This window comes from Trichomonas vaginalis, chromosome V (genome assembly GCF_026262505.1).
Source record: "Trichomonas vaginalis G3 chromosome V, whole genome shotgun sequence".
In the NCBI taxonomy this organism is placed as follows: Eukaryota; Parabasalia; order Trichomonadida; family Trichomonadidae; genus Trichomonas; species Trichomonas vaginalis.
In genome coordinates, this window is record NC_067207.1 from 31,966,615 (window position 1) to 31,979,896 (window position 13,282).

At 31.1% G+C, this 13,282-nt stretch overlaps 8 protein-coding genes across 8 annotated transcripts; 4 read left to right on the forward strand and 4 right to left on the reverse strand.

The window, feature by feature from the left end:
- Nucleotides 1-252: 252 nt before the first annotated feature.
- Nucleotides 253-3,255, forward strand: TVAGG3_0440710 (exported serine/threonine protein kinase family; the record flags this gene model as incomplete). Its single annotated transcript, XM_001307962.1, has 1 exon — nt 258-3,200. One exon carries the CDS (start codon nt 258-260, stop codon nt 3,198-3,200), a length of 2,943 nt encoding a protein of 980 aa, XP_001307963.1.
- Nucleotides 3,256-3,264: 9 nt separating this feature from the next.
- TVAGG3_0440720 (guanylate cyclase protein) lies at nt 3,265-4,233 on the reverse strand (the record flags this gene model as incomplete). The annotated part of the gene is made up of 1 exon (XM_001307963.1): nt 3,699-4,214. One exon carries the CDS (start codon nt 4,212-4,214, stop codon nt 3,699-3,701), a length of 516 nt encoding a protein of 171 aa, XP_001307964.1.
- Nucleotides 4,234-5,243: 1,010 nt separating this feature from the next.
- On the reverse strand, nt 5,244-6,292 carry TVAGG3_0440730 (uncharacterized protein; the record flags this gene model as incomplete). Its single annotated transcript, XM_001307964.1, has 1 exon — nt 5,279-6,292. One exon carries the CDS (start codon nt 6,290-6,292, stop codon nt 5,279-5,281), a length of 1,014 nt encoding a protein of 337 aa, XP_001307965.1.
- Nucleotides 6,293-6,969: 677 nt separating this feature from the next.
- TVAGG3_0440740 (GTPase protein) lies at nt 6,970-7,922 on the reverse strand (the record flags this gene model as incomplete). Its single annotated transcript, XM_001307965.1, has 1 exon — nt 7,348-7,917. One exon carries the CDS (start codon nt 7,915-7,917, stop codon nt 7,348-7,350), a length of 570 nt encoding a protein of 189 aa, XP_001307966.1.
- A 399-nt stretch (nt 7,923-8,321) lies between these two features.
- TVAGG3_0440750 (structural constituent of ribosome) lies at nt 8,322-8,904 on the reverse strand (the record flags this gene model as incomplete). Its single annotated transcript, XM_001307966.2, has 1 exon — nt 8,572-8,886. One exon carries the CDS (start codon nt 8,884-8,886, stop codon nt 8,572-8,574), a length of 315 nt encoding a protein of 104 aa, XP_001307967.1.
- A 727-nt stretch (nt 8,905-9,631) lies between these two features.
- TVAGG3_0440760 (uncharacterized protein) lies at nt 9,632-10,354 on the forward strand (the record flags this gene model as incomplete). Its single annotated transcript, XM_001307967.1, has 1 exon — nt 9,632-10,354. One exon carries the CDS (start codon nt 9,632-9,634, stop codon nt 10,352-10,354), a length of 723 nt encoding a protein of 240 aa, XP_001307968.1.
- Nucleotides 10,355-10,547: 193 nt separating this feature from the next.
- Nucleotides 10,548-12,023, forward strand: TVAGG3_0440770 (protein of unknown function, DUF563 family; the record flags this gene model as incomplete). Its single annotated transcript, XM_001307968.1, has 1 exon — nt 10,629-12,023. The coding sequence occupies one exon, from the start codon at nt 10,629-10,631 to the stop codon at nt 12,021-12,023; it is 1,395 nt and encodes a 464-aa protein (XP_001307969.1).
- Nucleotides 12,024-12,527: 504 nt separating this feature from the next.
- Nucleotides 12,528-13,092, forward strand: TVAGG3_0440780 (peptide-methionine (S)-S-oxide reductase protein; the record flags this gene model as incomplete). Its single annotated transcript, XM_001307969.1, has 1 exon — nt 12,539-13,039. One exon carries the CDS (start codon nt 12,539-12,541, stop codon nt 13,037-13,039), a length of 501 nt encoding a protein of 166 aa, XP_001307970.1.
- Between the last annotated feature and the right edge of the window lie 190 nt (nt 13,093-13,282).

Sequence of the window (13,282 nt, forward strand, 5' to 3'; positions counted from 1 at the left end):
ATTAATCGTAGTTACATTTTAAAATTAATATTGTTCTGAAATTATTACACATGATTTTATTCGTTGTAAAGATATGGATTTGACTTCGAAATTGTTCTAAAACATAATTATTTTGATCATCTCAAATTTATTAATTCTAAATCGTAGTAAACATATCAGAATTGACTAAATTCAATTAGACAAATCAATATTTTATACTATTGTCCTCCTGTGAAATAGTTTTACAATAAGAATTTTATCACTGTGAACGTTTAAAAATGGAGCGCTTTCCTATTGCTAGTAGAAGACAGTGGAAGGAAGACTCCGCTGCTAGCATAATTTCAAGTTTGATCAATAAAACAACTGATGATGATATTATTAGAATGAAAAAGCTCAAAGAAATCCAATTAATTGTCGATCAACAAAAACAACAAGATGAACTGATGAAATACTTGTACGAATTAACATCTCAACGTGATTCGTCAATTTCAAGACTTTGCAATCAAATTAATGGCCACATTGAGTTCTTATTAAGATTAAGTAATGGTCAAGACCCAAGTTCACTGTTTTTAATATCACAACAAAGTGGAAGGACATTCTTGAAAGAAGCTACAAGAGATTTTCTTGCTGAACAAGCCGGAAAATCAACTGAATTAATTTCCTCCATGATTTCTACACCGGAAACACCACTTTACGGCTTGAGTAAAATACTCGATCATTATCTCGATGCAGACATGAGAACAAGAGTACTCAGCCAGCTTGCAAACGACGAAAGTGTTTCAAATATTGAACTCAAGACAGTCCTGATACAAGAAGCTTACATCGTTCAGCAACTTTTGAAGAACAAACCACAAACAAATGATCATCTCCGCATTTCTATTCAAAACGAGCTTGAAGCCAAATATCAAGCAAGAATTTCTCAACTTCAGCAAGAGTTAGCTGCTTTCTCACATGGAGAATCATTCGGAGATACATCAAACATACGTGAAATGCTTGAAGATAGCATCAGAGCCGAATATGAACTTAAAATGAAAGATGAACGCGAAAAAATCCGCCAGCAGTTACAAAACGAGTATCATCCAGTCAGAGCCGACTCAAGCCCAGTCGATACATCCGATTCCAAGCTCATTCGCGAACTTAAGACCCAAATTACGAATGAAATTCGCAACCAAGTGATCGATGACGTCAGAAAAGATGTATGGGCAGAAGCAGAGTTCCATTTCCGACCAATCATTAAGAAGGAACTCGAACCAAAGCTTCGCGAGCGAATTTCCGCCGAAATTGAAGTTCAATTACGGAATAAACTTCGTTCTGAGGTCGAACAATCAGTTAGGACACAACTACAACAAGAAGTACGTGAAGCAGAGACGAACAAGATCAGACAAGAGCTTGCAAAAAGTGTTGCAGAAGAAGTTACATCGAAATTGAAGAGAAAGATCAAGGAAGACTACAAGAAACAGTACCAACTGCAACTACGCGAATCGGAACTCAATATTAGGAACGATATTGAGAAACAACTCCGAGAAAAAATTTCAAAAGAATATGAAGACAAAATGAACGATAAAATTGAGAATGATATCAAGCCAATGCTTGAAACACAGCTTACTGTAACTCTCCAGAGGGATATCAGGCAGAGATTGTCACAACAAATGAGAGATCAAATAATTGATTCAATTAGAGAAGAAGTTGAAGAAGAATACAAGAACAAACCAGCACAGAATGTCCCAGAATACATGATTACGGAGATGAGAGACCAAATCCAGAGAAAACTCCAAGAAGAAAACAGAATAATTCTTGAAAAAATGGAATCCGACCTCAGAAACAGGATTTATGATGAAGTTAAAGAACAAACACTCGATGAAGTGTCCATACAATACTCTGAAACAGCTACAAATACTAGTTTTCCACCAAAACCTGTTACAGATTACAAGAACATGAAGGAAATGTTCAGAGAAGAACTGGAAGACGAAATAAGGGCACAAATAACCGCAGAAATGAGGTCAAGACCTTTGTCCGCCGATGAAGAAAACAAAATTAGATCCGAAATTAGGACTCAGGTTTACAATCAAATCCACGATTCAGTTATTGATCAGATAACAAAGGAAGTAGAGTTCAAACTTAGAAACGAAAAGAACAGAAACAGCTCAAGAATTTCTTATGAAGATATATCTACTGGTTCTCCTTCATTCCGTAATAAGAGCATCAGCGAAAGTGATAAACTCAGATTGAGACTCGAAATAGAAAGCGAATTACGTGCAAAACTTGAAATAGAACTCAGATCTAAAATCGAATCCGAATTACGTGAAGAAATTGAGAACAAAGTTAGAGCAGAACTCGATATCCAGTACAGACAAAGCAATTCATCACCAGATAAGCAGCGTAGACTTAAATCTGAGCTCAGACAAATCGTAATTGATGAAATTCGCGAGGAATTTATGCGTTCTGCATCAACATCTTCTCCACAATCTCCACGTAGCACTAACAAAGATATCCTTAAGCTCAAGAAGGACATAATTGTCCTTTTAACTCCGAAAATTGAAAAAGGATTGAGAAGATCGTTCCTTGAGATCGAAGAATCTGATGAAAGAACAACATCTACCAAGATTTCAGCAGGTGGAGTCTCTCCAACTGTTCTTAAATCTCTAAGAAAGCAAATTAAGAAAGAAATCAAGGAAAAGTACGTTGCCATTCTAAGAAGAGAGGTCGAAGCTGATTTCGTAGGTTCAAAGGCAACAACTTTGTTCACTTTAATCTGCAAAGCTTTGGCAATTAATAATATCTCATTTTCTTTGAACGCTTTCTTTGAATTAACCGAACAACTTGCAAGCGAAAATGTCGAAATCCGCGAGAAGTTCGAAATTGGCAATCAGCCGTTGGCCTTTTTCGTTGAAAATTTGGTCAAAATTATTGATGACGACGATCTCTTCAAGACCCATACAAGATCTTTGCTTACAAGACAGAGCAGGCAGATTTCTGATGCCAGATCAGAAAATTGCGCTCGTACTTGGCTAAATTGGGCAAAGAAACTTTACGAGTCGCTAATTGGTCAGAGCTTTACATCGGAAAACATCGTTGAATTAAGACTTGCCATCGAAGAGAGCCAAGCAAAGATAATCGCTGAGAACGCTTTGCACAAACAGAAGCAGCAACAGCAGCACTACAGAGGAGCATCTGTTTTGAATTCACCTTCTCCTCAATCATCACCAAGATATAGATTGTAATTTCCAAAACGATTATTTTTTTAGATATTTCAAGAATAAATATCATGATATAAACTTATTTAATGAAATCACATGTTTATTTTTATCCAATATTTCCGATAATTTTTTCCCATAGAATCATTTCTCAATAATCAACCATCAAATTTAATTTATGTTGTACGTCTGATGTTCAACTTTTGTTTCTTTACAGTTACAAATTTAGATTGTTTTGGAAAAATATTCCTGAATATTAGCTGAAAATAAGAGAGAAACATTATAAATAACATATGGATTCTATTTTATGAAGTGGATTTGTTAGTTTATGATGTTATGAGAATAAAATGATTAGATTTCTCGGCATTTTGCAATTTTGATACAATATATTTGCATAAATACAAATGTAAAGGCATTATTATATACTGATTGAAGATGCATGACAATTGTTTGACCAATGGCAACTGACAATGAGACATTAGAGCTGAATTTTATAAAATCAGCATCGTTAATACTCATAAATAATTATATCTTTACCAATTCGTTGAACTCGCACTTGGCGGATGGTATGATAAAAATTGGATCAATGATATCAAGAATTATTGCACTGATGTAGAGATACACGGGTGCGATTTGGTAGAAATAACTTGCGTAAATGGTCAATGAAAAAATTATTACGAGTGTAGCTACAGCTAAGCATGCTGAAATAATTAAGTGGATACCATCTGTTCGTGATTGATCAAGAGGATTTTGAAAAGAAAAAATGTAGTTCAAAATTTCATAATATTTAGTAAAACCTCCACTTGTTCGCGAATAAATTGGTGTGTAAATCCATAATGCAACTGATAATACTTGCAATTCAACAAAAATGGAGATAATAACCGTAATCCATTTCGGAAAATGTACAATTTTTATCATTTGATCAAAAAGCGGGAAAACTTTATCAACAAGTTTTGTTTTTTGTACAAATGTCCTGGCTTTTCTTGAGTATGAAGCTCCTTCTCCGCTGCCATTTGATTTGGAAGCTTCATGCTCAGTCATTTGTGTTGAATTGTAAAATTATTTCCATAATCAATTCAATTTTCAAAACGTATTTGCGAATTTTTTATGATTAATTAATGTTAGATATTGTGTGAGAAATATTTCAAAGAATTTCTGATTTTGAAATGTGTAATTAAATTTTTTCGACATATAAATTTCAGAAAGAAAATCTGTAAAACATACTAAATATAATTTAATAGAAAAGTTCACATTTGAAATTTTGAAAACAATAATTCATTATTTTAAATATTTATAATAATTTTGCTTAATATTTTATTTGAAATGTATTGAATTATTGAAATGAATGTTTTTATTCAATTGACTATCAAAAAAATCTTTTGGTTAGAATAAAAGCATATGGTTTTCATAATAAAAAATAATCAAATTGATAAGATTTATCGTTAGGAAAAATTGAATTATAGTCAAAGATTGAATACCAAATTTAATACTCTTTTTTCGATATTGTTTTTCAAAATAAATTTGATTAGCATGTTTATCAATGATAATTTTAACTCAAAATAATTTTGTATTTTCAACAAATTTCGGGAATACTTCATAGTTGCTAAAACGGTATATATACTAAGCTGCATGTTTAAAAAATGGATTCTTTCTTTATCATAAGTAACGAAATCTCAAAATTTCAATGCACGATAAAACTAAAAATGAATGTTTCTTCAGATTGTTACAAATATAAAGCACTAAAAATAGTTTCAACCACTAATATTATATTGTGCGCTTCACATTCCGCGATAATTTTATTTTTTATTATTTTTCACAATATTAGATTTGATTGCCAGCAAGTTACTTCTATAGTCATAGTAATACGTAATATTAATATGAAACTCTACTAATATTATGTTTCAAATTCTTTTCATAATGAATCTTTTCATGAAAATCATACTCAGTCTACATACAACCTTCCTATCATAAATTAGTATCAAATTGGGCTCAACTTTGAACTTTATTATAACTTCATTTCGAAATTAGAAAACTTCGCATTCTATATTCAAAAAAATAACATGAATACTTCGCATTTATTTACAACAAATATGTAGACGGCTTATTCAAAAGAAAACAGACTTTGGTACTGTTAATTTACCTCTGGTTGTCATTGAACGAATATTATTTGATGTAGAGGCCTTCAATGACCTTCTTGGTGTAGAAAGATATAAATTTCTAGCAGTTACAGCTGTTTTTGGAACACGAGAAGTCGTTGGACGATGTTCTGTAATAAAAACAGTATCGTTTGTAGTATCATTGTCTTTAATACTAATACCTTCTTCATTGAGAATCTGATTTTCGATTGTTTTATGCTTTTCATGTAAAAAGTCAATCATCTTCTTTGAATCTTCTTTGCTGGCAGACAATGCTTTTGTTTCGGCTTCTGTTTTTTCAAATATTATCGAGAGGTCGTTCTTCATCTGTTTTTGTAGTGATTTTATTCGACTTTCATAGTCATCATTTATAATTCTCTGACTTTCATAGTAATTTTGCAGTAATTTCTTTAAATACGTTTCATGTTTAGAGTTTGCTTCGGCAATACGATCATTATATTGATTTGTAAGTTCTTCAATTACGTTATTTTCTGCAGAAATACGTTTTGTTTCGGCCTGTTCTTTTAATTTCCTTGCATTATCAAAATTAGCCGATATTGCTTCTGTTTTTGCTTTAGATATCAGCTGATTATATTCTGTAAGATCGATCTCAACTGATGAAATTTGATTTTCTTTTTCTTCTTCTATGTTTGTTATATCTTTCATATGGAATTGGTTTTCTGATGCTGTTTTCATCATATAATCGGCATGATTATCTGTATCTTTTTGTTTTCTTTCATCTCTCAGCTGATTAATCGAATTTATATAATTTTTCTGTATAGGTTTAATCAATTCGGAGATTTTAAGCTTAATTTTTGCAAAATCATCTTCGGCTCTTCTCGAAACTTCTTTTTGAATCTCGTTATAAATTAATTCAGCTCTATCAAAATCCAAATCCTCGATTGCTTGATTCTTTTCATATAGCATGTCAGCAATAAGATCTGGATTTTGACGGCGCCTTGTTGTGGTTGTGAGAAGAGTCATCTAACTGAAAAAAAAATTATTTTATAAAAAAGTGACAAATTCTCATTCCATATAAAAACATTCATTATTCAACAGAGATATTTCATAAAATCATAAATCGCACAGTGTTATTTATCATAAAGCACTCAAAGGAATTATACTTCATATGATCTTAGGTTATATTTGCAATAATATTTTAAAATCAAAATTTTGTATTGAGTATTAGTCTCTATTTATAGAAAGAAAAGTAGCACATATCGAAGAAACCATATAGTACAAAAAATAGTTTCATAATAAGATTGAAGAAAAAAAATGGAAATATAACAGGCCAACTGTAGTCAGCAAAAGCATTTGCCGCCCAATAACCCCTGTTTCTGTGTTCACGCACCTCTTCGGCTCTCTTAATAAAGGAACCTCTCGAGAATGCGGGATGATAGTTGTTGGGCCACTTCTTCTCAAATTTTTGACACTTAGAAAATGCACTCATATTTATTGCGATTAAAGTAATATATTGAACATCTTAGGCTAACTGATCAGTTTGCCAAGCGTAGTTGCCTAAAATCAAGAAGTTTCAATTGATGAAAGAAATTTCATCAAGGATTTAAGTGTTTTATTATGGAATACTCTGTTAAAAGCAATTTACTGATATTTTATGAATATGATGATTGATGAATTCTAATAAAATTCTATCCATGGGCTCAATCGATTTTAAACAGGTAAATTCTGCACATCTTGCAGCAATTCCAAGACTATTATTCTAACAGATGAGATTTGTTTTGTGTGAAAAAAAGTTTTTTATATCAATTGCGACTATTGTTTAATGAAATTGAATGTTATTGAAAGGCATTAGTGATACACTAAGAATTCATTGATTTAAACGTAATAATTTAGAAATAAAAACAAAATGTTTGATAAAATTCAAACACAATATCCGTAAGCAATGATAAAAACAAAATATTTGCATTATCATATATAAGTATATTCTAATTAAAGGCTAGTAACAATCTGAAATCGAAAATAATTTTGGCAGAATTTCTATTCAAGGAGTTATTCTTAATTCTCATAGAGAAAATAAGTTAACAACATCCAGACTTTTCCTTCTTTTTATCCTTTGGATCAAGTGTTGTTGAGCTAACCATATTTTCAGATATTATTGGACTTGATACTGTTTGAGCAATTGTAGTGAATAATTCTTCAATTCCTCTATTTGTCATAGCAGATGTAAAGAAGGCTTGGCATTGATGAGCCTGGGCCCAGGACTTAATTTCGTTAATTGGAACTTTTGGATCTAAATCCATCTTATTGGCAACTAAAAATATTGGACATTTCATGCCAAATTCATCTCTTAGTTTCTGATACCAATCATCTACAGCTTTAAAGGTTTCAATTTCTGAAATGTCGAAAGTAATAACAATTAGACTAGATCCTCTTGTATATAATGGAACTAGACTTCTAAACCTTTCTTGGCCTGCTGTATCCCATACATTCATCACAACTTCTTCATCGTTTAAATTAATTGTAAAATTAAAGTTACATGCACCAACAGTTGGCAATGTTTCTTCATTGAAAACATTTGATGCATATCGTGAAATAATGCTGGTCTTTCCGACTGACGGATTTCCAACAAAAGGAACTTTATATTCCATATTTGTCACCTTTATTGAAAAAATAACAAATAAAATAGCCTTTGCCAAATCGCCGGTTTGCCAATAATCGTCGATAGCCTTCGTCTAGACCTTTATCGCCTGTTTTATAGGTTTCCAAGAATAAATTGCTTGATACAGATAAAATATGAAAAGAAATCAGAAGATTAAAAATATATAGTCACAATTTTATAGGATAATATCACTCTATCAAATTATATATTACTAATAAGTTAGAACTCCTATTATGCAAAGTTGATAACAGATTTTCAATAAATTGAATCAAATCTTAGGTCATTTATAGTAAATGAACTAAAAATATTATTTCTACTCATATCTCAAAAGATAGATAAGTAAAAAGCAAAATTATTTAATGTTTGAATCAAATGCTATTATGTAAGAGCTTTAAAAGATTTGTTATACCTTTGGACTATCTAAATAGCTATATTACTATTTATCTCCTATAAACTCAAGTAATATATATTCATATTATTTTCTACACTCATTCATTTTAAAATATAAATACATACACGTAGAATGAGCATCTGTAGTAACATTTGTAATATGAAAATCGAATAATTTTTGAATTTAGATATGAATGATTTGATTTGTTAGTTCAAATATGTATAAAATTAATATGAAAAGAAGTAATATGTTTTACCATGTTGGTTCGGCGTGTTTCTTCTTCTTCTCGACTGTCCATTCGAACTTTCTCAGACGGCCAAGGCAATACATTGTAGCCTTCTTGCAAGACTGGCATGTGAAACGAAGAGAAATCTTCTTTGATGTCTTCTTGGAACGACGAAGAATTGGCTTAACACGGCCACCGAAACCTTTCTGCTTACGATCGTAGCGGCGACGACCAAGAGCAGAATGACGCTCTTCACCACGTGAAGCTTGAGAAACTTTGCACATGGTGTGCTTCTTGCAGAACTTGCAGAAGAATTTCTTTGTCTTTGGATGGTGTACCATAGGAAAGGTCGAGCGACGTCAAACCGCCATGACGATAAAAAATTCTCATGAATGATGTGTCTTTGTGAGATTTAGCTAAAAATTAAGTAGCCACTATTAAAGAGTACTCATAGGTAATGTAAATCAGAGCATAAATTTTTCAAAAAGCCAAAATTGTTCATCAAATTTATTGAAAGGTTTTGATGTTTTATTATGGCATAGTGTTTTCAATCGCAATAATAAATGCATGTACGATTGTCATATTCATCCAAAGCAATCATGAGTAAATGTTTGAAATAGCAAACTTTCAATGAGGATTCCATGTTTTATGCAATTATTACACGCAACATTTATTTTTTGTCCGATACTTGAAGAAGGTGTTTAATATTGAGATCGATTTATAGAATTGAATATTTTTATTATAATATACTTTGTTCTGATATCAATACCAATGTTGAGGATAGAGTTTGCCTACTTCAGAATGCTGCGAATATTTACTTTCATAGTACAAATATTAATCAAAATGATATAGATGGAGGAACGGCTCTTAATTATGCTATAGGAAATGAATTAAAAAAATACTCGAGCTTCTTCGCTCATTTGGTAATAATAGTTCTCCATATTGCGTCACATAATAAATATGAAAAACTTCCAAATAAAAAACTTCCATGTCTTGTTATGCTGAGTTGTGGAAGGAGAGAAATGGATTTTTGTCATTACCTTGAATATCAAAAAGTGACAAAAATATTATCTGATTCAATTTTGGATGAGTCATTCTCCAATCCAAGAGAAATATAACAGATTTAATAGCATTTCAAATATTTCTTTGCAACAACTGAATAAGTCGCTTAACTCTTCTATTCTCAAGAATGATAAAAATCATAACAGTGTATATAACTTAACAAATTCATCTTTCATATGCGATGATGATGATTGTGATTCATTTACATCTCCATCTTTCACTAAGCATGTAGAAAACAAAAATGATGAAAAACAAGAAATTATTAATGACTTTGGTCTTCAAAATAACAGTACAATGTTCTCTTCTCATGCAAGTAACCCAGAAATTCAAGATGAAATAGATTTTTATCTTGAAAAATTAGACCAATTTGATCAACGAGAAGCTGCAGCCCGAGGCATATTAACAACGCCTGTTGATGATATATCGAAAATAGAAGAATATGTTTCCAGATATGAAGAAATGGTTCTAAAGTATGAAGAAATGTTAGAAGTTGATAAGAACGCTGATTTTGAGCAAAGACTGTTAAAACTCCAAAATAATGTAGATTTTATTAATATAGATAATAAGAAAAGAAGATCTAAATTATTATCTGAATTATTCAAACATATACTTGAATCAGACTCTGAAATTCTTCAAACCTATATTGACGATATAAAAGAGTGTTTAGATCTCCTTGATTCCATAGAAATTTTGCAAAATCTAGTAGATTTTGAGAAAAGACTATGCAACTGCTTCCAAAAAGAATGAAACGCATATATCCGATGTGTGATTCCTTATTGATAATAGATATCGCCTTCCTATAGAACTCCTTCATCAGGATATCTTATGATATGATTTAATGATAATTGTAGCATATGCATGCTACTGGCTAGTTTAATTTTATCTTATCCCTTGTTTGTATTATAAATATGATTATTTTCAAAATTATTATTGTATCCAACCTCAACCGAAGAAAATATCATAATCTAATATTTGTTATTTCTATTTCTGAGCATCCTTGAGGTATAATAGTTCATTTTTGATGATTGATAATAAAGAGCATAAGCGGAAGAGTCCAAAAATTAAACTTCCGCTCAAAATATTTGTATATTCCGTAATAACTTTACTATCAGTCCTCTATTTAGCAGATGGTGGTGCTCCTTTACCACCTTTTTCAAAAAGATTAGATTCGATGGACTGCGACGGACTAAAATTGCTCGATTTTCAACAATCTCCCGGACTTATTAACGCTTCTTTTTTAGCAAAACCTTCGATTGAATATCCTCCAGAGTATTTACCAAATTTTATTAATTTCAAAATAAAATCTAGTGCAGTTAAAATGGAATATTCTGGCGACCAGCTCTTTTCTATAAGCAGAGATAATCATACATTGAACGTTTCTTTTCAATACGTAATCGCAGGAAATTCAACAATCTCAATTACATGTTTAAAGTCATATAATTATACGTTTAATACATATTTACAAGAAATACCTAGTAATGGTAAAGGGTTAAGTCGATCTAATGATCCAAAAGATGATATGGCAGAATTTGAAGACGTCTGCTCCGAAAAAGACACAGTTAGTTTCTTCTGGCCATTCCTAGTTGAGTTCGAAAAGATAAATCACGATCATAAACCAATAGATGTTGCTGTTTACGATTGGTTACTTCAAGATTTTCTGAAAATGAAAAATCTTACAACCACAACTGATCCATCTATCTTAATATCTGGTTCTCCAAGCAAAACGTGGGAGAAAATCTTGTTTTGGCTTATTCCAATTACAAATACAGTCGGAACTCATAATTTAAATGGAAAGCGAATCCAATTTTATTCAAGATCAAGTATGTCTACTGATGATACCATTATACTACAAAAAATCTCTCAAACAATGCCATCAGATTTTGAAAACCATTGTTTTTCATATTTATACATTTCTCCTACTAGACAGACAACAGATATCCATAAAGATCCTATTTACAAGCTTCCATCGAATTTTGATCAATTAAGAAATACATTTGTTAAATATCCTCATGAAATCAAAACGATTGTTGTTCACGAGGATTTATATGAGATTAGAGATGCTCTTTTTGAAGAATTTCCAGGAAAAGATATAGTTTTACTAAGAAAAGAATTTAATTTACTTGAATCTGCAAGTTTAATGAGCAAAGCGCAAATTTACATTGGAAATCATATGTCTAATATTGTATATGCAGCTTTCATGAAGCCAGGTGGAACTTTAATTGATTTATCTCCAAAAGAATATTCTTGTTTCATGTGGACATCTGATTTCGTTAAAAGTGCTAATATTTCATATATTAGAGTTAATAATGATGGTTGTACATGTGATAATTATACTTGTTATCCATATTCACCAATTATTGAAAAAATACCAAGCAATTTAATTGCTGATGCCATCAAGAAAGCACTTTCTTCTTAATTATGAATGTTTTTTATTATATATTATTTTGTTATTTTAAAAGATTTTGTTTTGCATTTAAATATTTAATCATATGTATAAATACATAAATTAGCTTTGATACTGCGTATGCAAGATCAGTTTCAGCAGGTCTGATATCTTCTAGTTTGAAATTATTGATGTAGCTACGAAACTAGCCAATTTATAAGACTAAGTTGTGATCAATGCATATGTATTTAAGAGATATATGCATCATGATGTTAGTTGAACTTGATTTCAATATCTTTTTGATGAAATTCTAATATATTGAACTGGGGAAGCAGTCAACAAAAAGGTTTGTCATGTTTGAATTATAACTCATGTTCCCATATTACTCCTTATTGAGAAAAGATATTTTGCATCCTTCAAAATAACCATTCTATTGCATTAAATTTAATGCAAACAAGGCCAAAAATAACCATTTGTTCATTTTGGGGTATAAAATCTTCGAAGTTGGTTACTGACCCACTTTGAATGAAAAGTGTCAAAAATTTTAGATGATTTCACCTGAATCATCATTTCAGAAGGCTATATTTGCATGCGGATGTTTCTGGGGTGTTCAACATCTCTTTGAGAACCTTTCTGGTGTAAAGAACACAGTTTGCGGTTACACCGGAGGCTCAAAAGAAAATCCGACATATAAAGAAGTTTGCTCACACAAAACTGGACATGCAGAAGGCGTTTTAGTAGAATATGATCCAAAAGTAGTATCTTATGAAGATCTTTGCAAGTTCTTTTTCGAGATTCATAACCCAGGACAAACAGATGGCCAAGGACCAGATATTGGACCACAATACAGAAGTGAAATCTTTTACTTTAATGATGATCAGAAAGATATTGCTCACCATGTAATAGAACTCCTTAAATCAAAAGGTCATGAAGTTCATACTAAAGTAACACCGGCTTCTACATTCTGGAATGCCGAAGATTACCATCAGTTTTACTATGACAAGACAGGAAAGACTCCTTATTGTCATCGCCGTGTTAAGAAATTTTAAAATGAATAAAAAATATTTACTATTTAAATTAAAACTCCCTTTTAACGAATGGTAGCATTTGAATAGACGTTTAATATACTAGATATGATTTGCCAAGAATCATTTTCTGTTTCAGCTATAAAAGTAACGATATTATGTGTTTTTAAGGTATTGATTGGTTTTCTGTGTTTGATTACATACTCAAGAATTATAACTGATTGTATAAATTCTTAAAAAGTTTTATCAATAAAAATTTTTTCAAAT